Below are 26,218 nucleotides of genomic sequence, written 5' to 3'. Positions count from 1 at the left end.
TGTAAATCGACCTGGTAAATTCATAACTGCCTCTGTGGGTCTTTCTACGCAACATCTGGAGGGGAAACGATGTGACTTAAGGCACCGTCGCAGCAAACCTCTGGACCAGAATGCTCGCCCAGCAACTTGGAGAGCAAATGGACTGGACGTGGAGGGTGGAGGGTGGAAGGTGGAAGGTGGAGGCTGTGGGCTGTCGGGTGGGAGGTGGCGGAGGGTGTTCTGGGATACAACTATGTGAAAAACTACTTATACTCCTGTTTTATGATCTGCTCTGGAGGAGTATGCTTCAAAGTGCTCCCATGAGATTGGCAATGTGTGACTAAAATGCAAACACATGGGGTGCTTAAACGCAGGAACTGGCTAATCTGTGTGTGTGTGTGTGTGTGTGTGTGTGTGTGTGTGTGTGTGTGCCCACATAAGAGCCTTTGACTAATGAAGAAAACAGATAAAGCACTTAGACTACAGAATATCAAGATCCATCTCTTCTGATATATGGTTCACATAAAATATCTAATAAACAGATAATCCACTTTTCTCTTCTTAAACCCCAGTTTCAAGATTTACTGCATTTATGACATCGGAAAGCCACCATATTATTAAAAAAAAAAAAAAACAACTCCTGGTGGAGGGCACTGCGTCTTATATCTTATATAGATTTTTATTCTGAAGAATATTAGAGGAGTGGGCTGCAGCTTTCAGGTCTGAAGCACCAGATATCTCACTGGGACTTGGAGCTGAGATTCACATTCAAAGAACCAATAAAATATCTTAAATGTTTGGGAACAATTCAGTATTGTAAGAGGGGTTCAAGCTACTTAAAATATGATAAGAATTAGCTGCTTTTCTTTGTCATTTATATGATAGTAAATCAAGAGTCTGGGCAAAAGAAGTAATTTGAAGATGTCAAATTGGGCTCTGAGGAATTCGCCATTTTTGAACATTTCTAAAGGCTGAACGATTAATCAGTTAATCATGAAATAATCCAGCAGAATAAACGATAATTAAATGTTAGCTGCAGCCATTTCAGCGTGAAGGTTTGTCAGTCTTTGCTTTAGTTCACATGAGGCTCCTCCGGTTTTCTGGGTAGAAGTGGATCACAGAGTGCAGCTACGCTTCATTCAAAGATAAAGTGTTCTTCTATTTTGAAGACAAAAAATTTGCATTAATCATAAAAAAAGAAACGGAGCCTTTGAGCGGTTAGAAAAATAGGTAAATATAGCTCCTGTTTTTAGCTCCAGTCGCTGCTGACAGAGTGACACTAAAACCCTTCAAGCACCCAGAAACATTCAAATGAACTCTGGAATAATCTCCCTCCAAAAGCTCCAAAGAAAATCTCCTTCTTCTCTTTTCCACCTTTGGTTCAGTTGAAGTGGAAGAAGCAGCTAGCCGGGTCTGACTGGACTGGGCCGGGCTAATGGACAGCTGTGTACGCGGCTGTGGGACCCCAAGGCCCGGGCTGAGGTGTTAATTCTATTTCCTGGGTCAGGAAATGCGTCAGGAGGTCAGGGGCCGCATGAGAGAGAAATGCACTTTGTGGCCAGGCCAGAGCAGAGCGGTGCTGAACCAGGCCTCGGGCAGGCCCGGGGCCAAGCCCGCTGCAACAGTGCTCACATAAAAAGGATCCACTTAGTTTCCAATAACATCATCCCACATGTAAGGAAAGACCCAGATACTGTGCATAACTGCGCTCTGTGGACTGTCCCCCACAGACGTAAAAGGCACCTGTACAGTAAATAAGAGGAGAAGCGAAGGAGAACTTCCCAGAGCGAGGAAAGTATTTCCAAACATGAGGTCCACAGTGTTGCCGTTGTTTGGATGAACCCGTCGTGTGTGTGTGTGTGTGTGTGTGTGTGTATGTATATACGGATGATTTGATGTGAATGCTAAAGTCGCTCCGTCCAGCGCCGGTGCGTGTGCCGTGTTGTCATTTCACAGTTTGTCCGGTTCTGCTCTCGTTCCTCCCTCTCTGCCTTTTAAGTCCGAGCGCCTCATCTGGTTCACATCAGCGGCCCTCTCAGCCCGTGTCATTATTTCCGCCCAACGCTGCCATGTGTTGCAGTGATGGCATTAAAATAATTGGGCCATTTGTGTTTTGTGTGCTGCTACAGGTAGGTCTGAAGGCTTGGTTCAGAGTGCATCGGTTTAAAACTGACGGGTGTTTACCTGCATTTACTCGAGGTAACGTGACTGTGTAATTACTTTGTATATCATACGGTGGTTATAGCTGTTAGCAAGAAACTCAATCTCCAGTAGGGCACTTCAGACCGGAGGACACCAGTGTGTATATTCAGAGCTCTAACTGAAGTTTTTAAATGAGGTGCTCCTGCATATTATTTCTGTGGCTTCCCATAATACATTTTTAATCAATGTCTTGTCATGTTTTGTAAATTACATGAACAAATAGTGAAAATACACATTTTTCTAAAAAAAATGTTGATATTCTTAATTGTTTAACTGCTTAATTCCACGTTAAAATTGCGTAATTTTCACCAAGTAATATGTTTACTTGCACTCTACAGCCATTTATCAAAGCTAATAAGCCTTCAATCAAATTTAAAACAGGCCAACCCCCCAAAACACTCATCAATACTCATCAATACTGAATATCGTTAAAACTTATTGTGTTATTGTTAATCATGTTAAATGTTTGTTACTATTCTTATGTAAATAAATCCAATTTCTTACAATCTTTCAACAACATAGTCAAAAAATTAATGAAGAAAAACAACAAACTTTTGATTGTTTACAGTGCTGTGATTATTATAATCAGATATTACAATCTTAACAAAAATACATTTGATGTTTTAATTGTGTCAAGAGTTTTACAGATTCATGTTCTGTGTATATGGTGCATTGAATTGGTTTTATTAAATATTTTAATTGTTTGTCCTTTGTGTTGTGTCCTACATTATCATCTGTCTAAAACAGAGTTTGTTCGTTCTTACCCCTGCGTGCGTCACTCATTGACACATCATGACATAGCGAATTAAAATGACACTCACTCATGATTCACTCACTGATGATGCTGAGCGTCGGAGCAAAATGGGGCATTATCGAGCGCAAACAAAGGTTCAGAAATGGACGAATGAATGGATCGGGCATCACATCAACATACACTTCCAGCGGGTCGGTTTTTGATTCGGGCAGCTTTTGATGGATCGCTCTGAACCGGAAGTTATGGAGAGTCGGCTGCTGCTTTCAATTACGAACACAAACACATAAACACACACGCACGAAACCCATAACTGTACCGACAATTATCTGCCAGATGATGTGGACGGAACACAGGCGAGACCAAAGTGAGAAGCAAAAGGCGAGGGGGTGTTCAGCTGCCAGATCCTTAGAGCAATCAAAGACGGAACGTGATCCACCGCCAACCACCGGGGCTCAATTGATAACAGGCTGCAGGCAGGCATTTCCTGTTCTTGTGCAGACGAGACGGAAGATAACCTGGCTTTGTATCATGATATAATTCATGGTGAACTCAAAGCAGGAGGGCTGCATTGTTCCAACAAGGTGTCAATGAGATAATTTAATTAAAAACACAGGAAAACATTACACTTTGATTGTGCTCCAGCCAAACCTTGTGCTCCCCTGTAGGAAAAGGTGCGCCTTACTCAGCTCCACACCTCCCATCAGCCTGCAGCAACAACAATGAGAAGTGAAGTGAAGGTCGAAGGCGAGCGATACTGTAACTACACACTGTGCATTTACTGTGTTTACTCGAGAGGCGGGAGTGTGCCTAAACACAAGCACAAGAGCACACACAGCTGAGCAGCTGTATGGCTTTGGCTCGCAGGAACATCAGCTGGCCTAAACAGCACGTCTCTCTCCCGCTCTGCTGAGGAAAAACCCAGGTGCAACGGGCTAACCCCAACAAAAAACAGACCAAGTCATCACTTGTCAGAGTGTCACCTGTTTGCACACTGGAGTTGAATGGCGGACTCAAACATCCACAGGGGTGGGTGTTGCTCCGATGCACGCGAGCCAAGTCTACTTAAAAAAAAAAAAAAGGACAAGAGCTCTCAAAGCCCCCTTCAACACCAACTGTGAACTGTCTCTGATCAGCCACTTGACAAACAAGCAGCCAAAGATTTACATAGATTAAGCTCTCCTCAGAAGTCAATTCAATGGCTCTGGCAGACATTCACACTGTTTTGAAGTCAAATGAAAGAAAGGAAATGGGAACAAAACAGACGGGGCATGCAACCCGACTCGTCACAACACAAAAAACGCTGGTATGGCAGATTATGGTTATTTCAAGGTGTTTCTGCGGTAGACGCGGGGCCGCTGCTCTGTCACAGAAATGCTTTTGATGTCTCTCGAGTGAAATGAAGTCGTGGAGCTATGTGAGCAATGCTGTGATTTTACACTGCCCCCCTGAAGAACATGTTAAACACCTCCAAAGTACTTATTACACTGTTAGCAAGAACCTGTGAGTGAATGTAAAGCAGAAGTATGAGAAGTCAGAAAATATGCAAAAAATAACTAAGAATGTAAGAGAGAAGAAATGAGGAAACAGTGGGATGAACTAATAAAGTAGGAAACTCAAAATAACCTAAAGTGTAGAGGAAGAGGAGGTTTCTTACTGGTATAAATGTTGCAGCTGCAGAATGGATTTTAATAACACCAACACATCTGAAACATGAGTGAAAGCTTCTTTTATACTAAAAACAAAGCTGAAATGATGCAGAAACAGTTTTGCATCATCACGAAAATCTTAAAAACTGAAATAAATTTCAACCTACACAAAATCATCATCTCTTCTTAATTGTATGAGTCAGAAAATAAGGCAAGTGTGTCTGAACTGTGAACAGCACTTTAAGTGTCCTCCAGAAACTCCTGTGTTAAGTTTTCCACACGGTTCGGTGTAAAAACGTCAGAATACAAAATATCCTGAGGGTACTAACGTCTATACCGTCGTCAGACCTTCGCACCTGCATTTACGAAGATGTGTTTTTATGCCCTGACAACTGAAAAACTTTCAAAATCTTTGTTTTAAAAGATAGGAGTATTTTATGTCGAGTGCTCGAGTTCATCCTGGTGGCTTTTTGCAAGTTAGGCTCAGACAAGTTCAAGTAATATTCACCAAGGACTCAACAAAAAACAACAAAATAGAAGTTTATTTTTTGAAATAGTTAAATCTGTCAGGAGTGAACCATCTCACCAAGAAAAGGGATCATTGAAGTAGAATATAAACCCGACACCTCCGTCCCTGATGGTGTTACTTTTTCAGCATGTGTTAAGAATCTCTTATCCTGCTTTTGATTTCTCATTTTGACCCCGAACAACTTGAAAACTGGATATTCGCCGTACAGTGTTAAAACGAGCACTGAGGCACATCTCCATCACTTCATTTCTGTCAGTGAGCAAATTGCGATGTTTAGTTCACACTATCTGCAGCGGAGGTGGGAGATAAAAACAGGAGACATGTGTCTGTGTCTGGAATGCTGCACACGGACAGCTGGCAGATGTTTCTCGGGGTTCTTCGCCCTCTGAGAGCCTTTGATGCGATGAAAAACTCGTATTGTTTGCAATGTTTAATTCATGAGAGAAGACGTCACCACATAACCTACAGTCTGGAATTCTTTTCACAACTGAGGCGCACACGTCTGCATGACTTCTGCACAGACACAGAAGACATTTTTTGCTTCAAACCCTCGAAACATGCAACGATCCCAGTTGAAACCATCTATACTTCTTGGTGTTTTGAACTCCCTAACAGCACTATCCTGCTGCTACACTCCTCTCGCTCTTCACAGGCACCACTGTAGAGACTGCAGTACTCCGTCTGGCCAAGGAGTGGATCACGTCTCTCTTTCAGCTGTGTGCTGAACCCACACCTCCTCTGCCTCTCTTTATAGTGGTCTGTGTAGAGCTGTTGGCAGCGGTTCAGCTGGCACGGCCTCCCTCTTGATTAATGGCCTGAGTGTGGGACAGTGAAGTGCTAAACTGTCCTTATGTTAATCAGCCAATTAATGCCGAGCAGAGCCACATTACCTCTGCCCTAATCAGTCCCGATGCCTGTGAAGATATGAGCAGGATCTGGGAAAGCTTCACCGCAGGGCAGAGGCATGCTACACTCTCGCTGCCCTGAGCCGCGACGAGAGGGAAGGAGCGCTGGAACATGACGAGGACGAAGCTCGAAACGGAGAGAAACAGAAAATGTTAAAAGTGGATTTATATTCTGACAAGCCACTTTTCTTTCAACTCGTCTGATCAAAAAGAGCATTTGACAGCAGCTGCTTTGACTCCAAAGAAAAGTTTTTGTTGTTGCTTAAAGAGTGTCGTCTATTTTGATTGCATGTTGAAGACGGTTTCAAACCGCTAAGACCAGGGGTCCAGGGGAGTATTGCCTTGTTTCTCATCGTGCGGGCCTTGTGTGTCAGATCATATCTCTACTTTCATCATTAATGCGGCTTAGAGACCAAGCCACAGTGCCTCCTAGTGTGAAGGAGGACTCGGATTACAGGCCGAACCTCTTGGTGGATGGCAACGAGGATGACAGCAAATCAAGAAAAAAAAAAAGAAAAAAAAACTCCCACAAGGACATATTTCATTCTGGCGTCTGTTTGTTTAAAGCCTTCTACTTATGGCCCCAGACTACAATTCATAATTTAAAAACTTAGTCAAAATATGCGTCACACCAGAAGAATGTAAGTCTTCGAATATTAATCTTCATTTGCAGAAAAAAAAAAGATTTTAGGATCATTTGCCACTGAACTAGACGTTTGGGACACGCCGGCTCACACATTCATTTTCACCCCACTGTAAACATATCTACTGTGCAAACAAGACAAATTCTTTTGTTGGAGTGCTGGCGAGCCATATCTCCAGTCTGAGCCTGATAAGTTAACGTTCTTACTAATGAGGGCATTTCACTTCAGCTCCTGATTACCATTAGCTGTGCACACACACACACACACACACTCTTGACTGCTTTCTATTGAGTTTCACATACTGTGGGAAAACATATCGGTGAGAGCTGACTTCATGGAACTAGACTGTGTGTGTGTGTGTGATCACTTGTTTAAAAAGAAATAAACAGTCCTTTCCGCCATCAGCGGGCATTTGCAAATAACTGTGAGAGTGTGACTGACATGACATGCTACAAGTTTGAAAGGTTTTCAACAGTCTGGGCGCAGTTGAAAACGAGGCATGTGCATGACCGTGTGTACGTTTGAGAGAATGCGAGTGTTTAGATTTTTCGTGCGCAGCTGTGTCCGACCGCAACGGGACGGGAAGGGGTGTGTTGTGTGTGTTCATGTGTGTGTGTGTGTCAGATTTAATTCGGCTCTGATACAAGCTCGTCCTCAAGATCTCAAAAGAAATGCACCCTTTGGAAATTAGAAGCGATAAGGCGCAGCAGACGCGGTATGAAGGCCCTCACTGTTCTCCCAAACATGACAGCAGCCATCAGCACCTCCAGCAGATTTGCATTTGCTGCAGTGACCCGTGGTAAAAATCCAGCCCTTCATCTAGACGGGCTCATTCAACAAGCCTTTCAAATCAAAATGATGAGGACCTCAGAAGAAGACACATAGCGAGCTCTGGTTCTCTGTGTGCAGCCAGTGTTTTCCCCACTCAGCCACTACATTACCTTTTAAGGATATTGAATTTACATTCTGGATGAAGGTCAACTACCCGTTAATGAAACAAGTCAACTTTTTTCTTTTTCAGAAAGCCACAAGATACCTCTGGCACAGGTCGCGGGTCTCACCCTGCATGCTTTTCCTCCGAGGTGCATTTAGTTCTGAAAATATCCTGCAGACCCAACGAAGTCAACACAGTGTAACAGACTTCACATTGTTCAATCAGCATCTTTGTTCTCACTCCCTTCTCTGCTCGCCAGCACGTTCGGCAAACTGGACTTCTGATAACACACAGTTTGGCTCAGGGACAAAGCAAAGAGGAAGGCTAGAAAGATTACACTGTAAATCATCCCAATTCGTAAGTTTACATTTGCAAATGTAGCTTCTTTTCTGTTCAAGCGGATGTTTTTGAAAGGGAAAATGCACTCGTAACAAATGGAAATCGGTAGTAAAAACATCCAACATCTAATAACATCAGTAAAAAGCTAATGTATTGATTGCCGAGTAGGCTAATGTACTGTTTTGTAGGGAGCAGACCACCCTGTAGTCTCACTCAGTAACACTATCGACTGGTGACATGTCACATCTAATAGACTGTCACAGAATAATCTGAATCTGCACAGTAACCATTAGCCAAGTTATCAAATAAATATAGTGTGTGGTAAGTAGTATAAAGTATTGTAAAGTATTTATAAATGTGTAAAGTAGCAGATACATGACAATACATTAGAAAATGCACCACTGGTTATTCTGTTTTTGAAGATTTTTCACTTTTACTCTAACAAATATCAGTCTCCTTGAATATGATTGAGAAATATTAGTGTTGGTCGTGGAAAAAGATTTACTTTTGTCAGCTATCCAAACTGTTACATCCCTGATTATTGAGCAGAACAAGTTGAGTGATGGGAAACAGAATAACGAAGAGACTGAACAATGTTTATATTGCGGTGGAACATCTGCCGATACACCCAAAGCAAAAAGGGGAAAGACAGTAAACAGGGGCAAAAAGCAGCAGGAGTAGATCATTTATCCATGAGTCTCGATCTTGTTTGCCGGAGCAAATGGGATGAGACTGTGCGAACAGCGCAACAAAGTTCCTGTCAGAGTCTGTCCTCCTCCACAGCCGGAGCTTTGCCCTCCCGAGACCCATCCCCTCTTTCTGCCATATTCTCTGCATCCCGCTCGCCTCTCGCGCTTTCCCCTCAAGTGGCAAAGCAACCAGTTAGCTTCTCGGCGGGTTCTAGACGAGAGCTGTCAACCATCTGCCCCGCAAATGTAACAGAAATTCTTGCTGTCAGGATGTAACGTGACAGCTTCCAGTGTGTCAGTGCTGGCACGGTTCCTCTGGGTGAGTCGCAATGTTGGTCACAAACCCGAGAATGGCGCTGTTTTTTTGTTTTTGTTTTTTTTATTCTAGACTACTGACAGACAACTGGATCACAAAATTAAAGTCTTCAACATAAATATCTGAGCAGGTTTATTTAGACGAGGACTCAAGGATAAAGCTTGTTTTATCGGCTTCTTTAAAGCTGAAGTCAAACGACACATTTCCTGGTCACGGCGAACTGTATAAAAGGAAGTCTTAAACAAAGACAGCATGTCAAAGCAGTAAAGTGCCATTAAAAATTGTGGGCTGGTGAAACCGGAGCCGCTCTTCCCCTCCCAACTCTGTCTCTTCATGAGCAATTACTACAAAAGAGGGACACAGATAAAAGGTCTAGCAGGACACCCCTACACCACTAACAGTGCGCAGACTGCGGAAATGTTAAATCCCCAGGATCTGTGGAGCTGAGACAAAGACCTTCAGAGTGATATATACACACACATGCGCGTACAGACGGTGTATAACCACTCATGGACTCACTCTGATGTCTATCATCCTCAAGCTGATTACAGTTGTGTGGGCGTAAAATGAATGGGAACACAGCAGTGGTTCCTTGAATGAGTGACGTGCGCTGACATTTCTGGAGTTCAGAGCGAAACACGTGTCGCACTTCAAGGCCTTTTTGAGTTTTCCGTGGCTGCTGTGTTGGAGGGATGTGGGCAGGTACATAATGCCACAGAGGATGAGAGCAGCGTGAGCGTGAAGGTCTCCTTCATCAGATGCCAAAAAAATGTTCATCAGGATGAAGAGCAAAACAAAATCGTTTACTTTGAGACACAAACTTGGGAATGTATAAAACAACACAGCCTGAAAATCCCCACAAAACATCTAATTAAGTGCTATTTATTTCGGCATGTTGCATATTTCTTGTTAAAAACAGACAGCGGTGAATAGCACGGAATATATTTTATAAATCAATGGCAGTGTAATAAAATACAGAATGTATTCATTGGACAAATCACCAAGTGCAGGATGAGTCAACATTTTGAATCCCGAGGAAGTTTGAACTCTAAAGTACGTACAACGCAACTTTTTTTGGCCATTGTTGGGCCTGATACTGGCTCAGAAAAGATCCAGTACTGACGGGTCAGTCCTAGCTGTGTTTTGAGAGTTGACCCTTGCAATGCTGTAGTGTCTTCATAGCCCAACCTCCCTCAAAGGTATATTAACTTAAGGTGCATACAAATCTAAAAGTTTATGTCCTTTATTTCCTTTCCGTGGTATCAAAAAGATATTTTAAGTAAATTCCAGTACTGTGACAACACAGAACACAGAAGTCTCTCCAAACAGCCACACGTACAGAAGATACGTCACCTTTGTTCATGAGCTGACAGTGCAGCTATGTTGCTTAAAGCTGGCTTACAGGTGAGCCTCGGTAATGACAGAAAACACTTATTAAGACATAAAAGCACTGTGGGGTAAAGTAGTGTTATGGTGCAGACACACAAGAAAAAAAAAAGTTTGGTTTTTCAATCCCTCTGTGATCCCCAGAAAGCAACACCACCTCATGTGCAGAGTGGAAGGGGTTGGTGCAGCTCGGTCCGTCTTGAGAGCTGTAATCAACAGTTACTACATGACAGAGTCTGACTGACTGCCGTGTCATCATATAGCTGTAGGTCCTTTTAACTGTGCGCAGCGTTTCCTGAGACGGAGACAGACAGAGGTCCACGCCCAGTCCAGCAGGACGACTTCCTCAGGTGAAAGAGGACCGGAACAGGTGGACCAACACGCTGACAGAACACAAGTAATGCTATACTGAGTCAGAGACACAAAGGCAGACTTACTAAGCCTTTTGTGCTCTGCAGAGCCGCCACCCCATATAAAGGGCAGTGGATGTTGTATGGCACATGGGGGGTTTTAAGAGGTGGACTGGGAGGCAGGAGTCCATGCATCTGCTTAGGTTACCTTAGGATGAGCTACACAGGTACAAAGCTTTCAAAGACTACTGACAAATGTACATAAGATTACTTGGTCACTGCTGGCAACCTTAAATCTGCAGTTTATCACACACGCAAAAAAAACTATTGGTTCAGAGAAAAAGAGCGATGTTGCTTCATTTGAAACACTAAAACGCTCTGATTCAAGCTTGTTTTAATGACTTCATGTCCTGGCAGTGCAGTTATCTCACCTGAGAACATTCATATTTTTTTTTCCTTTTCCAGAGGATCCCTTCGCCCCTGAACAGTCTTGGCATGGTTACAATACTCACAACAATAGAGCCCTCAAGATTATCTCCGCTTTCAAATGTGACTATTATGAGCGAAAGCAAAAAGCCGAAATCACACAAAACACATCCCTTTCTGTATTCTAAATATCACCTGTGGCTTTTTAAACCGTTCAGTGTATGCCGTGTGGTTGAATAATAAAGGACCGAGGGCTTGGGTGGCAGTTAGCAGTCAGGAAATTCAGTCTGAATAATTGTCACTGGAGAAAAGAAAAGAAAAGAAAAGGCGAGAGCCCTATTTAAATTTCCAGTGTTGAGAACAGAAGCTGAAAAGCACGGAAACGATTACTCAAACTACAGAGCAGAGAGAAATGACAGCTAGTCTAAATCTAGGGTGCCTGATATTAACGTGATGTCTTCATAACGCTCATCTGAGACGGAGAAATTTACAACAGTGGAGCAGAAGGATTTTCCTTCCATAGATGAGGTGCAATATAACGCATACTTAGCCAGAACAGCCTTTTTATCAAAAAGACTAAAGGGGTTTATGAAGCCACAGTTATGGTGAAAGAAAAAAAGCTCAAGTCTCAACAAAAATGATAACGTGCCAACCAGCTGAGCTCATAAATGCAAATCTGGGTTTAATTAATCTGGCCCCTTCATTAAAATTTAAACTAATAATCACCTTTTCAGCGCATCTTAATGACTTTAACCCTCCATGTGCCATTTAAAAATCACAACCCTGAAGCAGTTTTGTTCAAAGCTAAAAAAAACAGTCTGCACAGACCAGTGAGACATCCTTGTGAATTTGGGTTAAAAAAATAAAACTAAATAATTAAAGTGAGTCTCAAACTGAGATTTCAGAATGTGGGACACACCCATGGCTCGGGGAAAGCCTCAGTGCATGTCGGTAACCATTTTGTTTTCCAGCAACGATGCCCTTGCCCCAAAAGCTTCTCGGTTTGAATCAAATTAGCATTCAGGGTTGGCTCACGGGCACGCCATAAACAGGGCTGCTTTTGTTAATTATCCACGGATCTCAGCATTACAAAGAGTGTTCCTACTTGCCTTTGGCTAAGTTACCTTCAAATAGAGAGGGCAAACTTGAGTTTCGTGGAAAAAAGAAAATACGCAAATCCATAAACGAGATGTCTTTGGAAAGTAGAAGCTCTGAATACACGTCTTTTTGTAAATCAATGCCCTCAGTCTCACTGTTCCCTGTTTTGCTGCAGTGGAACCAGTTTTGTCTGTACAGAACTTCGTGAGGTTCTTTTTTTAATCTAACCTTTATGTCTGAAAACTGTCAAGGCCAAAAGCTTGTGATCAAAATACGCAAGCAGTATAATCATCTCTCCGGCAACTAAAAGGCAGGCAGGCAGGCAAGAGCAGAGAAAGCTAAATAACTATCAAGTTTCACCTCAACAGAAAACAGCAGGTCAGTTCATGACATCTGTTATTCACCTCTGTGTCACGGATCTTCATGCTGCAGAGTGCCACACACCGAAACACAGAATGCATTCATCTGACTAACATTAGCATGACAACAGGCTGCCTGCATCATTGCAAAGTCGTTGCTTCACTTTGTCATAATACTTTTACTTTATTCATGTCATAATGGACAATTTTTGAGCTGCTCGGCTAAACAAAAAACATTTGGGCTCCGGCTTGGCAGCATTCAGCGAGATTACATCGACTGAATAGGCATGCAAACCTCTGGCCCCAATCTGCTAATGTTCAGCAGTGCAGAGGGTTGATGACAAGCAGAGAGGGCCACTTCTGAAAGGACAGCATCTTCAGCAACCCATTATCACCGCCCGCAATCTGCTTCAGTGTGACACCAGTGCCAGAGGAACGGTTTGTCCTCTAGACATACAGGGGCCTCTGCACTAACTGCCACCATTCACTGATACAGTCACAAAACACGCCGGGTGTACTGACAGGCCACTTTCTTCTTCAGTGAAAGCAGGTCCAGAACAGTCAGAGTTAACTGAAATTGATTTATTTGATTAGTTGTTTATTGGGATCTATTTCAGCCCAACTGCACTCCTCTTCAAAGAGTCCTCAAACTGAAACCCATATCACAAAATATACAAACACAGAGACACTTAAAACCCACAATCTGGCACGTACACTGCACAGCACACGAAATAACATCAAATCTGTTAAAATCCTGCAACCAGCAGAAAACCCACCTTATATACGCAATGAAATATATGAAATATATCATCATCAGCTACTTAAAAACATTTTGTAGACATTTCACAAGTGGTTGATGGCCGCATAAGACGATGTTCTCTCACCAAGCTCTGATTTTGCCCTCAGCCAGACATAATTTGTGCCTGTAGTTGTTCTTGTATTAAATGGAGTCGGTCACGAATTACTCCAATATGTACATTATGACACAAACTTATATGGTTTTTGTCAATGGTGTCATTCACTGTCAACCCTCACAGTCATTCGTCAGCCAATGTCTGGGAAGGTCGGTGAGCATCTGGGTCCCAAGCTGCCGCGGTGCGTCACCATACTGTTGGCACCAGTCGTCACTTGTAGGAGGCTTTTTTGGGAGAGTAGAAACTGCGGTGGAGCTGTTCAGCTCAGCGAATTAGAACAGAAACGGGAAAAGAAAGGGAAAGCCCCCACAAGCCTGTCGCTACAATATCCATGATTTCACCCATTTATCACAGTTTCTCCTTATTTTTCGCCTCTCCTGACACAACAGTACCGTTTACAACATTTCTACCAGACATATTATCATTACTAGAAGTGGTTATATTTGCAAGAATAGTGTCAAAATATTCTGCTGTCTGAAGTGCAGCTTTCTGGCTGACACATTTAGTTCTGGGACCTTTCGAGTACAACGGACTTCAGTCACTGGGGTGTTATTTTCAGACACTGACAGCACCGATACCGTAACACAGAGCTCCAGAAGCTGCTTTAAATACAGGCAGTAAAGATTGTTATTCTAAGGCAAATTCTGCCCCAACATGCTGACCATAAATATTCAGACTCTACATTTTACTGGCTGTAAAATCTACCATCAGCAGAAATGGGTTAAGTTAGAAAACAGAGACATCAGATGGAGTGTCCCGGTTGATGTAACAACATTTCTCAGCTTGCGTGATGTCAGCCATTACCGAATGCAGCTTGAGGTGTAAAAAGGTTCATTGGTGCCAGACAGTGTTGAGGTGGGTGGTTCTCCAACCTCTGACTCAAGTCTCAGTGCTGTCTACAGCTCGCCTTGTTGGTCACTGAAGCCCATAATCACAGTGTTTTGTCAAAAACTAGAGGCTAATCAGGGAGGTGGAGAGGAGTGGCCCCACCTGCCCATCAGTCACTCATGTTCATCCCCTCAGGTGACGGCAGCTCTATTGTGGTGAGGCCTGTTTGCCCAAACAAGCTGTGGCACTGACAGCTCTGACAGACACTTTGCGTGTGAGTAGTACCGCGTTTCCAAAGTGTGATCTTCACAGAAGATGACGACATGCGGTAGACACCTCCGATGAGAAGCCGTGTTATGATCTCCCTTTGAAGTATTTGTTTGTAAAGGCTTAACAGTACTGGGACAAAGAGTATGTAGCCGAAGGGAAAGAAGTCACGAACACGTTGAAAATGTTGTATGTTCTGTACTCTTACCATTTAAGATGCAGAACCAAAAATAAGAATCTATTTGTTAAATGAGGGTGAATATTTTTATCCTGTACGCTTTTATCCTAGTTAGCTCTTGGGTCCATGGAACAGGAAGGCTATAATTGAGGTTGGGGCCATTTCATTTCCCTGGAGTGAAAAATTATAAACAACCAGAGCTGGCTTTTACACACCATGTGTTATCTTTGACTGCCAGGTCAGCGGATGGAGATTGCAGAATGATACAGCTGCAATTAAAAAAAGAAAAAAAAATCAATTTATTCTTGTCGGTCTCAGTTTTCACCTTTCTGTCTGTGCTGTTTTAACTTGAAGATACATTGTATTAACAGTGCTTTGTAAATAAAGTGGAGCCATCTTTTATTATCTGTTACAAATGTATCCTTGAACTGAAGAAAAGTTTCCAATATTTCTCTAACTTCACTTTGTTGGACTGGATTGAATTCGGTAAGGCCTGTTTCACTGAGGTGAGCTGGTATTTTAAGGATTCACATCAGCAGAAGAGTTGCGTCGTTTAAAATTAACACCCTACAAATACTTAATCAGACTGCCGCAGTTGCCTGCCAACACTCCGTTATAAATGAGTCGCCTCCAGCAACGTGTCCATCTACTTTACTGAGTTTGTTTTGTACCTTTGAATGTTTAAATCCCTCTGCTGTGATTGTAATGAACAAAATGTATCAGTACATTGTTAATCACTAATTTACTTTTTTGAAACCTTCATCTTTATCTGTGCTTTCTTGGCACCATGTCTTGCACAGAACATATGAAGTTAAACTGCAACATCGACACTAAATTCTTTCAAAAGAATGGTATATTAAAAACAAACAATGCACAGCAAAATCAACAATTAAAGACCAGGATATCATTTACATCCTCGTATCTCTGCCTAACTAGCTCTTTGCCTGGCAACAGTGTTCGCTCATGCTTCCCCTCAGGCATTATCTTGGGGGTAGATAATAGATGGATTTACCCTTCATGACTTTATCAGAGGAAAGCATCTGTCTCCCGTCGGAGGCTGAAAGAGATCCATTTGTACAGTTTGAAATGGATTGGCACCCCGTGGACGACAAAGACAAAAGCCTTTAAAGATATTAACTATTAAACAGGGGCTGTCTAGTTAAATATTCATTTTAATCCAGCGCAGAAACAGAGATGTCCACCGAGTCCTTACTGCACCATCTTGCTAGGCAATTAAAAAGGAATATTCATTCCAACTCCCAGGCTGGACTAACAGCTCGGTGGAGACCATTAAAACAAAAAAACACAAACTATCGATGTCAAAGATCAGCTTGCTCTTTTGTTTTGACTAAGCTGTTGGAAAACAAGATCTTAAGAGCAGCATCTGCTCTTAGGAAAGGATCTCGTTTTTTTTGCTAAATTGCCTGTTTGGCTAAGCCTCTGAAGTGTTTGGCCTTTAACTCTAAAAAAAGACAACCCACAAAAATGCCCAAAACATAATCCTTTGACAGACAAAACACTTTTGAGCAGTCAATTACAGTACAAAGCCAGTGGAACTAATATGACAAGCCCCGAAACATTTATGACTCTATCTGTCCTAGGATATATTTTGAAACTTTCCACGCAGGAAAAACAAATACAGTCCCCCTTCAATAGAGGCGTTATTTTAAAAAAGGCATTCACTGCAATTCATCACAAGGACTTTGGTATGAGACTGGTGGGGGGCAAATCGCAAACAGGAGGAAAATATATTGCACCAAAAGGATAGCTATGTCATCATGCTAGAGGTATCCCAACTCGCGCCCGTTTGAAACCATATCTTCTATCGCTACTTCTCAGCGGGGAACAGACACAAATCCAGTGGTGGAAGGTTCCCATTGTCTTTGAAGGGCGCAGTGGTTGGTGGGGTTTTTCAGGGCAACGAGGTCTTGTTACAACTAATGATCCTCTCAAGAGGTACTATGTTATGTGAGGTACCTCAAACTAGAGCGAGAGGAGCCCTATTCTGGAAAATTGTTGTGGCAGCCTTGACTGCTGGGGCACAGAAAATCTGCCGCCAACCCAGCCTGAGGTGGACTGCTACCACCTACCGCGCCGCTGATGGACCGCATTCTTCACCTTCGGTTTGTCAAACAACAACGGTGTGTTCAAGTTGGCAAGCAGTGCTTTAGTAACAGCCAACCACTTCAGAAGTCCATGGAGTGCATTAAATGTTTAACACTGTGGCATAAAAAAACCTACAAAAGGCAACGACTACTCATAGTCTATGAAATGGATATTATTTAGGTAAATTTAAACAAATAAAAGCAAATTTAATGTCTTGAAAAGCCTCGACAAGTCTCCTTGACATGCTCACTTTGTGTCTCGGTACATTGCCTGTGATGACGCACCCTTTGCATGCAAATGGCATCTTTATAAAAGCACAGGAGGATAATACAAGGGAGCGGAGGTGAAGTAAAACCTGACTGGTGGCTTTATATTATCCTATTAATAATGAATATGTTGACATATCAGATTACTTTATGTTGCGTAAAGATGGAGGACTAAGTGCAAACAGGACTATGGTCTGAGAGCTACAGGGCTGTGCAATATACATGTATGCCTTCTGAGTGCACTTTAATATAAAACATTACACAATGTTACTGTCAATGTCACTCAGTTTTAAGTGTGATTTGAGGACTAGCTTGTACATTATCATGAGTGCAGATTATAAACCTTCACAGATGTATGTCTAACACTATATGTGCCTCTATGGGGGGTTAAAAATGTAAAAAAAAAAAAAAAAACAGGGTGAGGGGAATCTCCAGACTCAACTCAGATCACATTTCAGGTGGCAGCACACCAACCTGACCTCCAAATGTGTGGATAATTCAGATAAACGAGATCACTGCCACCGTAAACAAGATTAAAGATAAAGTTCGCAAGAAGCCTGCGCTGCAACCCCACGTGCTCGAAATAGTATCCCGCGGCATCACTACATTCTGAGGACCATGACAATGTTTTTAAAGTATAGCACAAGCTTCCAAAAGATACTGTGGCCCTGTGTGATGACACAGAGCTGTGTATTAAGATTAAAATATGAACCCAGTGTCATCAGTTTGAAACATCATCCATTATTCTGCTGATTAAAAGCTTCTAGACGTAGCTGGAGAAATCCTCTAACTCAATGTCACAGTGCTCATTATAGAGCTTTTTTCAAAATGCAGCTTTGGAGTGCTAAAAAAAGATTTCACTCTGTTGTCGTTTTTAATTAACAGAGCCACATTTCATGCCGTTTTAAAAAGGTTATGAATTCATTCGACCTTGATTGCATCCCTACATCCGCCATCTTAATAAACTGAAAAACAAAAACACATTTTGAAAGGGTTTAGAAAGGTAAATCAAACACTATTAGAAAACACTGACTTGTCTTGATAACCTAAACCTCCCCATGTTCAGTCATGTACCCATACACTGTAAGGGGCTGACCAAGAAGAGGGAGGCATGCAGGAGGGTAAATAATGCATGCCTGCACAGGACAGGCGAGAAGGGTGTAGCTTCAAGTGGTAGGAGTGGATGGGCTGGGGGCTTGTGGGGGCTCGCGTATGCGTGCCAGCCTCAGACAGCTCACCGCAGGAGAGAGACAGACACAAAAGAAAACTCACTGTCATGGTCACGAGCAGAAATGACACTAGGCGGCCACAAAACAAGCCAGCTTGAATCTTCATCAAAACAAACACGAGGGCTGACACGGTGTGACTTACACTATAGCCGCTGTCAAAACAGTCGAGCAGTACTTATTTGACAGGAAAAGGCCATATCAAGGGGGTTTTTTTTTCCACTGCTGGGGACCTCAGGCCTCCCCGGGGTCTGTTAGGCTCCAGACTGAAACTCTCGTCTGACCCAATTATCCAATTAGCTGAAGTAGTGGCCAGACTGGAAGGTGATGACGGCTGGAACACCTGTGGAGGCTGTGCCTGGTGTGGGGCCCACCGGTCCTACAGACCAGACCGACCAGCACTTCTTCAACTAACACTAAACAGCAGACACAGAAGGAACTCTGTAGTCACTTTTCAGCTGAACGCCTCCAGACAAAAAGCAAGACTGAGGTGTAAGCCAGAACTGCAGCTAACATCTTTTTCATGTTGTCGATTTTTTTTTCACAATTACTTCACGATGTTGAAAAATGTCCATCAGCTTTTCCAAAAAGCCCAACGTGACATCCACAACCCAGAGACATTTAGTTTAGAAACAAGAAGAAACAAAATATTCACCTTCAAAAAGGCAGAATCAGATCATTTTGACTGTTTTGACGACGTACCACATATCAAAATAGCTGACAATCAATTTGATTGCAGCAGAAAAGTTCATAATTGCCTTCTTATGAGAGCTACTTGAACTGGAAGCTAAAATAATGACAACTCTTTGCCGTACGAGCCGACTGTCCTCACTGACTGTAAGACAGACATGACAGCATTAAGTCTTTTGACTGTGGTGGGAAACTCAAGACGACGAATGCCATTGTTACGTGACTGCAAGTGCTTACACCCTTCTGTCAGTTTCCTAAATAGAGTAACATTTTAAAAGGAAACCACAACATTTCTGTTTGCCCTACGGGCACTTCCCAATGAGGACGAAGAGCAGCCTCAGCTTCTGACAGCTCCACTGAAGGTCTGGCTGCCACTTTCCAAGAGCCAAAGCATTTTTCTCTCCCTCAAGGCATTTTCCTCCTTTTTCCTCAAGGTAATTCGACAGATGTGTGGTCACATATTTGCACTATCCTCTGCTACTTTAGATGCAGAGAATTAAGGGATTAAGGCTGAGCAGCAGAATCCATAAAAAGTGATCTTCACACGGGTCTTTCCCCGCTTTCATTATTTTGTCAAGCTTTTGTTTAATTATTTACATAAAAAGAGATTAGCTTTGATCGCAACTAACCTCACTAATGGTGAAGCACCAGATTTTCAAGATGAAAGACGGGGTAAGAAAAAAAAATTAAAAACCTGGCAACTGATCTGAAGGTAGAGTGTTTTTCTTCTCCGTTCCACTTTTTCTTTTCAGGATTATGAAAAACAAACAGATGACCAAAGTGTTGAGAGCAGTTAACTCACAGGTGAGGGTGTGTCTTTGACAAAAAAAAAAAAGGGCCGACAGAGTGCGTGTTGGTGCGTTACGAAGAAGTGTAAAGAACCGCCACAGTGGCAGTGCAACAGGCAATTATGAGTCACACACGACATCCCTTGTGCTTCTGTGTATATAATTACACCGAGGAAAATGACATTCTTCTCCAAACAAAGCAGCACCAACTACTACTGCTGCGTCGTCTGCAGAAGTGCACATAGTTTTCATACCAGACAGGCGGAGAGAGACAAGATGCTACCAACTACAAATACATTTATTCCCCTAATGATGTTTATCCTTTTTACCCACAATTTAATCAAAGCAGTGCCCTCGCACGACTTTGTCTGACAAACCACTTGAAAAGACAGCCTCGCTTGAGACAGGTGGCTAATTCGTCTGAAACAATAATCCCATCTTCATTTTTTTCCAATTAAGATGACGGTGACACGCAAAATGTCCCCGCAGAGAACGAGGCCGAGTGGAGCATAATGACTGACTCGGGCTCGCATACCAGCGACTAGCCACAAAATAAAAAACAAAAAAAAGGGAGTTCTTGGCCTCAAACAGAGAAAAGCGCAGATAAATTTCACACAAGGCTGAAAACAGAGAAATGTTGAAGTAATATTCCACCAGGATCTCTTTACAGTTCACTGTATATTTATCCACAGAAACCATGTGAGGCATTCTCAAAATACCATTAATTCTACTATAGAACACATTTTAGCCACATGTAGAATGCAAAACAAACTCCAAAATCGTTTGACTTCTACAATCTTGTCATATAGGCCTCTTCACATCATGACTTTATGGAAGGTCAATGCACACAGGACTGATTTCCTCTAGTTTGATGCAAAAAAGAAACATGTAATAATGATATGAAAGTATATAAACTTCAGCAAAATGTCCAAAATTAAGCTGCAATATTAGTTGATTAATCAAATAGTCAATCGAAAGAAAGTTAATCATCAACTATTTTGATAATCCACTAATCCTCTTCAGCCATGTCACACATTTGCAAATACCAGCTTTTAGACGACATGGTTTTCTTTGTCATTTATGACAGTAAATGAGGAGTGTTTGGGTATTTGGGCCCTGACTGTAAGTATTTCCTGGAGGCTTTCACACACACTTATCTAATTTGCAACCAGAATTTGGACTTCATCTGCTCTGAACTTCACCTCTGCCCATGATTCACCTTCACCGCATGTTTGAAACTAGACCAGCCTAGGGGGGGCCAAGAGAGAGGCACTGAAAGGCAAATAACTGTGTTTCAATGAAATATGAAGCCATGTCGTATCCTAACCTCAGGGCTGAGTTAGTGAAGAAAATGAAGACTGACAGGACTGATGCGAGGGTGGGCCCACAGATAAAGGGACACCCAGAGTACGAACAGTGGCAGCCTCCTCTTCCATCACTCAACGCTCTGAACGTCTCGGAGCTCGAGCCGGGGCTACTCTCAGCAGCAGGAGGAGAGGGGGACATTTTTCAAATACCTGAAGGATATTTACACACCTGCTCAGTGTGAGGTAGAGCTGCACAGGGGAGAAGGAGCACGGCTCTGTTTCAGCCCACTAAAGAGACAATACAATTTTAACCTGAGTGACGGACTGATTGACACTATCCCAACCTGACTACAAAAACAAAACTGTGTAAACATTTGCACATTCGTATCCATAGATTTGACCCCCTGTGGTGATGCACAATGAGGGCCAGACTGTACCTATACAATACAGAAAGCAAGTTCAGGTCCAGGATGATCAGTCTCAGTCCAAATTAAGGCTCTCTGACTTGGTGGGGAACTTCGTTATTGTTGTAAAACAATGTAGACAGCAGTGGGAGCATTGCTGTTGATGGCAGGCTTGAGTAGGAAGGAGGGGGGGTCGACCCGAAGGACAGGAACCTGCAGTGTAATCAAGGCTTTTGCCAAATTACAGGCCAAAGACACTAATAAGCAGAGTTCAATCTAGGGCCGAGGGAGAGGTCACTCATTATACTAATATTCTTGAGTCACGGAGCAAATTCCGATGCACAACGTCAACACTCCACATCAGCGGGAGGCCCGCTAGGCATCCTAGCTGTTCTTGGTTTACAGCTTCACAAAAGCTTTCAGCAGGGAAATAATAATAGCATTACAGTCAGCTAAATGCATTTCTGAGATGCGTAGCAAAAGAGGAATGCAGAGTGGGTAAGAGCGGGATGTGGTGGTTCTTTTGGTATTTTGAAGAACAGAAGCAAATTATAAGAGGAAGCACTGTGGATGTGTGTGTTTGTAAACAAGCACATTCGTGTTTGTATAACATGCCAACAAAAAATCTATTATTCTTTATGGGAGCAGCACTGAGACCAGTCCTCGTCACTTTTATATGCAAAGGAAATTGGTACTTAAAAAATAAACTTTGTGAAAGACAAGAAACATCTGTGCTGTTTACTGCAACGCTTGAAGCAATTACACGAGCCATGTGTTTAATATTTTGGCTTCATTGATTAAATTAGTGGCGGTTAATCATTCATTTTACAGAGTTACCAGTTCATCACACAACGGGCCTGTATTATCCCGCAGTACCTGCTACCTTTGGGAAGCACATTATGTTCAACATTTGTTGACAACGTGTAGAAGAGGTGTTGATCAAACACTTTGATCATGTGTTGTTGGGTCGAGTTCAGCGGGCTTGTGCTGTAAGTAGGCCTACATGTGGTGAGCAGGAAGCCAAGTAGAAAACAAACTCATGATACAGAAATAGCCGTGCGTGGCCTGGTTTGACGTCTGTTTTGCGGATAACTGACCTGGTTGATTGAATTGGCGGTGCAGGAGGCGAGGCCTGTTCCTAGACATGAGACGAAGAACATGGCGGGGTCGAATGGAACTGGAGCCATGGCAAAACCAGCTGCTGCAGTCGTTACCACCAAAGCTGAAGTCAGGACAACAGAACAAATCAAAACATGTATTTAAAAAAGTGTTACAGCAACAGGTTAACAACTCTACAGATCTGATGCTTTTGTTGCAGTAGAAGCCTGATTCAGTGTAAATATATTGTGTGAAGAGCAGTGTGGAGGAAAAGGAAAGCTAACAGCACATTATAGTTTCTTGTGAGGTAGAATGAGCTCCAAATAACAACTATCCTGAGACTATAGTTAACAGCATGTTTTTGTAGAGTCAAACGATCAGTGAAGTTGTGAAGTATGTGTAACTCAACACAACAGCATGTACTCAACTGAATAAATAACACTGCACGTAATTGACCACACAGTTTACTTATCCACTGTTGATCATCTGTATGTTCAGTCAGATCCAAACATTAAGTTTTGAACTAAACACAATATTTTAATGTCACACTACTGTCTCCCATGCCGCCTAAGCTCTTCTAGAAGTTAAGCAATTTATTGTTAAAACACATATGATTGGAAACAGACTGGGCAAACAGGTCAGCAGCAGACAAGTGACTGATGCTGCAGGTCTCATCTCCTGTGAAAAAGGACCGCTGTGCACACCCCAGATTTGTGCTTATTCCGTTAATTGTTGGATTTGTCTGCACAGTCACATCAAACTGGAGTTATACTTATGAGTACATCCTCTGGTAAATAAATGTAGACTGCCAAGTACTGGCAGACACAGAAAGTAAAATTTCAACTTACATTTCTATCACTGATACCTACAAACAACAGTTCCATAGACTCACTGAAATCTTCTGTATATAATAATAATAATAATAATATATAAGGGGGTACGTTTGTATTATGTAGTTGTCATTCTTTTTCCCTGTTTACCAAGTTTTGCCTTGGTTTCAGAAAGAAGATGTACATCTGCATGTATCATCTTCCATCTGTTAAAAATTCACATCATGTGACAAATACTCTACCTGTGAGTTTGATTTTAGCGAGCCTGGCGTAGACGTCCGGCAGCTCCTCCATGTCAACCTTCAGCTGCTTCCACTGTTTTTCTAGACGTGCCTCTCTCACCAAATCTGTCTCCACATTAACGTGGGGAGTCTCAGTACTGGACACAGAATCGCTCTGTACTGCTGCATCTTCTGTCATGGGCTTCGAGGTGGATATTTCAGGCTGGGTGTTACTGGTGACATCCTCTGACACAGTTTGTGTAACCAAAGGGTCAATGGCTGATATTCTCTGCACTTGTCTTTCAACGCTGTCATCTCTCTCATCCACAATGGTCAGGACCGGGGCCTGCTTCGGGATGGCTCGTTGCTGAAGCTCACTGTTGTTCTTTGAGACATACTGAAAGGAAAACAAGCGTGCAAGAGTGAACAATGGAACAATTTTTAAGAAATTTACAATATTTGGTACAGTATAGAAAATGCATTAACAAGCAAATCCAAATATCTTTCAACTATATTGGACTATAATTTAAAAAAAACAATGACTGGAGGATACCTGGCGCTTCAGGAAGTTGAGATGCTGGTACGTCAGCCAGTTCGACGGATCCCTTCTGTGCAGCTGAAGAAGGCTGCGAGCCGTCTGGCTACACCGAGGAACATTTTGAACCAATTTCTGCTTCACGCTTGCACCGACCAAACCTGAGAGGCATGTTGAATACCTTGGTCAGTCATTAAAAATACAGTTAGCAACGTTTTTTTACTAATTTGATGGAAGGAGTCAGTCTTACGTAGAACATGGGCATGCACAGACAAAATAAAAAAATATTACAAAGTCGAAACACGTTACTAAAGCCGTGATATCGTGATAACAACAAACACTGAACTGAACGCATTTTCAGCACGTTACAGTGTTATTACAGCTGTACTCTTCCTGTTTGCTCACCAAGAGCTTGATGTAAGATGTAAACCTCCATCTCAGACATACAGTTTATATACTCATATGATCTTAAATGGATGCTTTAGCTAAAACAGATGCAGAGTCTTAACGTTACTACAGCAACAGATCCTGTTTTATGAGGGCTGTTCTGCTCTAGTTGAAACGACTTAAGAAGGTTGTTAATCCATCTAATCACACTTGGGAGCTGTTCCTAATATTTACAACACCCCATTTACATCCACAAGTCTAAACTAAAACACCAGAAAAGCCCCTTTTATTAAACAAACGTTTATACCACGTTATTGATGACGTCCTTTACATACCGAGCGGTCATGTAAACACCTAGCTACAAAACGCACAGTGACACTGTCCTGTCCGCCAGCTTTTTACGTTGTTCGACCACATATTATCACACTAAAACAGCGAAAATGTTGTCACAACAAAGCCCGGCAGTTCACTGTTAATTCTGGTCTGTGTTGATGTGGCTGACTTCCACCTAAGGTCACTGTTAGCTTCTTGCAAAACAACTCTGTTGGCTATATGCTAAGCTAGCAAGCTAGCTTCCGCATAAGCTTCAATGGGCTGTTTCAAGCGGACAACAGTGAGGAAAATACTTTGAAATGCGTCGACGTGTAAAAGGAAACACCGAACGTCGTCTTGTCTTACCTGACAGTCTGCTACATGGCGTTTTATACATGTTCTCGAATCATGAAAGCCGGCTCCCGTCTCGTCCCCTTCACATGCTGCGAGCCGCCATTTTGACCTCGTTAGGTAAAGAGAAGCACTTCCGGGTGGCGATACGTCACGCGTAGAGTCGAGACGCGTCTGTGCTGCAGATAATTGTAAAAAAACAAAATTAAAATACTACTACTAATAATAATCACGTTAACTCATTTGTACTTGTCACATTACTACAAATAATAATATGTGTATTAAACAATTAAGCTGCAAATTACCTCTCAAATTACTTCTACTGCTGCTTATATTGACATATAACCATTTGAAATAACTAATTAAATTTAAATTAATTTTTAAAAAATTAAAATAATTGGTACTAGTTGTGAATATAACATAAATGTGTAATTTTTCACAGATCATTGTATTGTCTTTTTTTCAAAATAAATTTCTGTAGGGAAAAATTCAACATTTTAATAGTTGTGAGCTAGTTACGCTAGTTAATCGAACATTTAATTTTCTCTGAGTTTTATTCATTGTATTCTTTGTCTGGCTTTCCCCCAGGTAGCCAAAATGCACCCAGATTCTTATGCACCTCACCTAATAGTCTGATTAGAAGAAGATGATTTTGGTGTGAAATAGTTTAGTAGTGCTGCATTTAATTTAGTAAAAGTTGAATAATCTGATGAATGTGACCTACTGGAACAACAAAAGAACCCCTTCCTTCTCCTCAATTCAAGAGTGCTGTTGTTGTTACTGTTATTGTAATGATTTTATTATATAGTTACAAAAGGAAGTAAATGTCTTTCCCAGCAAAGCTCCTTTTTAATGATTTTTTTTTTCAACACCTGGGGAACTTGAATCACTTTGGCTGAATTTAAAATGCATTTACTTGTTACAAACACCAGTTGGAGTTTTATTTTGTCAGAA

The 26,218-nt window shown here is 42.1% G+C and overlaps 1 protein-coding gene across 1 annotated transcript in view; it reads right to left on the bottom strand.

Moving 5' to 3' along the window:
* The window catches only part of LOC119010196 (protoheme IX farnesyltransferase, mitochondrial), a 33,456-nt gene extending 8,025 nt beyond the window's left edge, over window positions 1–25,431 (bottom strand). Inside the window, exons 1-4 of the mRNA XM_037082166.1 lie at window positions 25,280–25,431; window positions 24,233–24,375; window positions 23,701–24,076; window positions 22,628–22,752 (exon numbers count right to left, since the gene is read on the bottom strand). Of these exons, the coding sequence (XP_036938061.1) occupies window positions 22,628–22,752; window positions 23,701–24,076; window positions 24,233–24,375; window positions 25,280–25,310 (675 nt within the window). The 5' untranslated portion in view covers window positions 25,311–25,431. The remainder of the gene's footprint in view (window positions 1–22,627; window positions 22,753–23,700; window positions 24,077–24,232; window positions 24,376–25,279) is intronic.
* Between the last annotated feature and the right edge of the window lie 787 nt (window positions 25,432–26,218).

Source organism: Acanthopagrus latus, chromosome 20, assembly GCF_904848185.1.
Source record: "Acanthopagrus latus isolate v.2019 chromosome 20, fAcaLat1.1, whole genome shotgun sequence".
NCBI classification, from domain to species: Eukaryota; Metazoa; Chordata; class Actinopteri; order Spariformes; family Sparidae; genus Acanthopagrus; species Acanthopagrus latus.
Note: the sequence above shows the minus strand (reverse complement) of the source record. Positions and strands in the feature narration are given on the sequence as shown.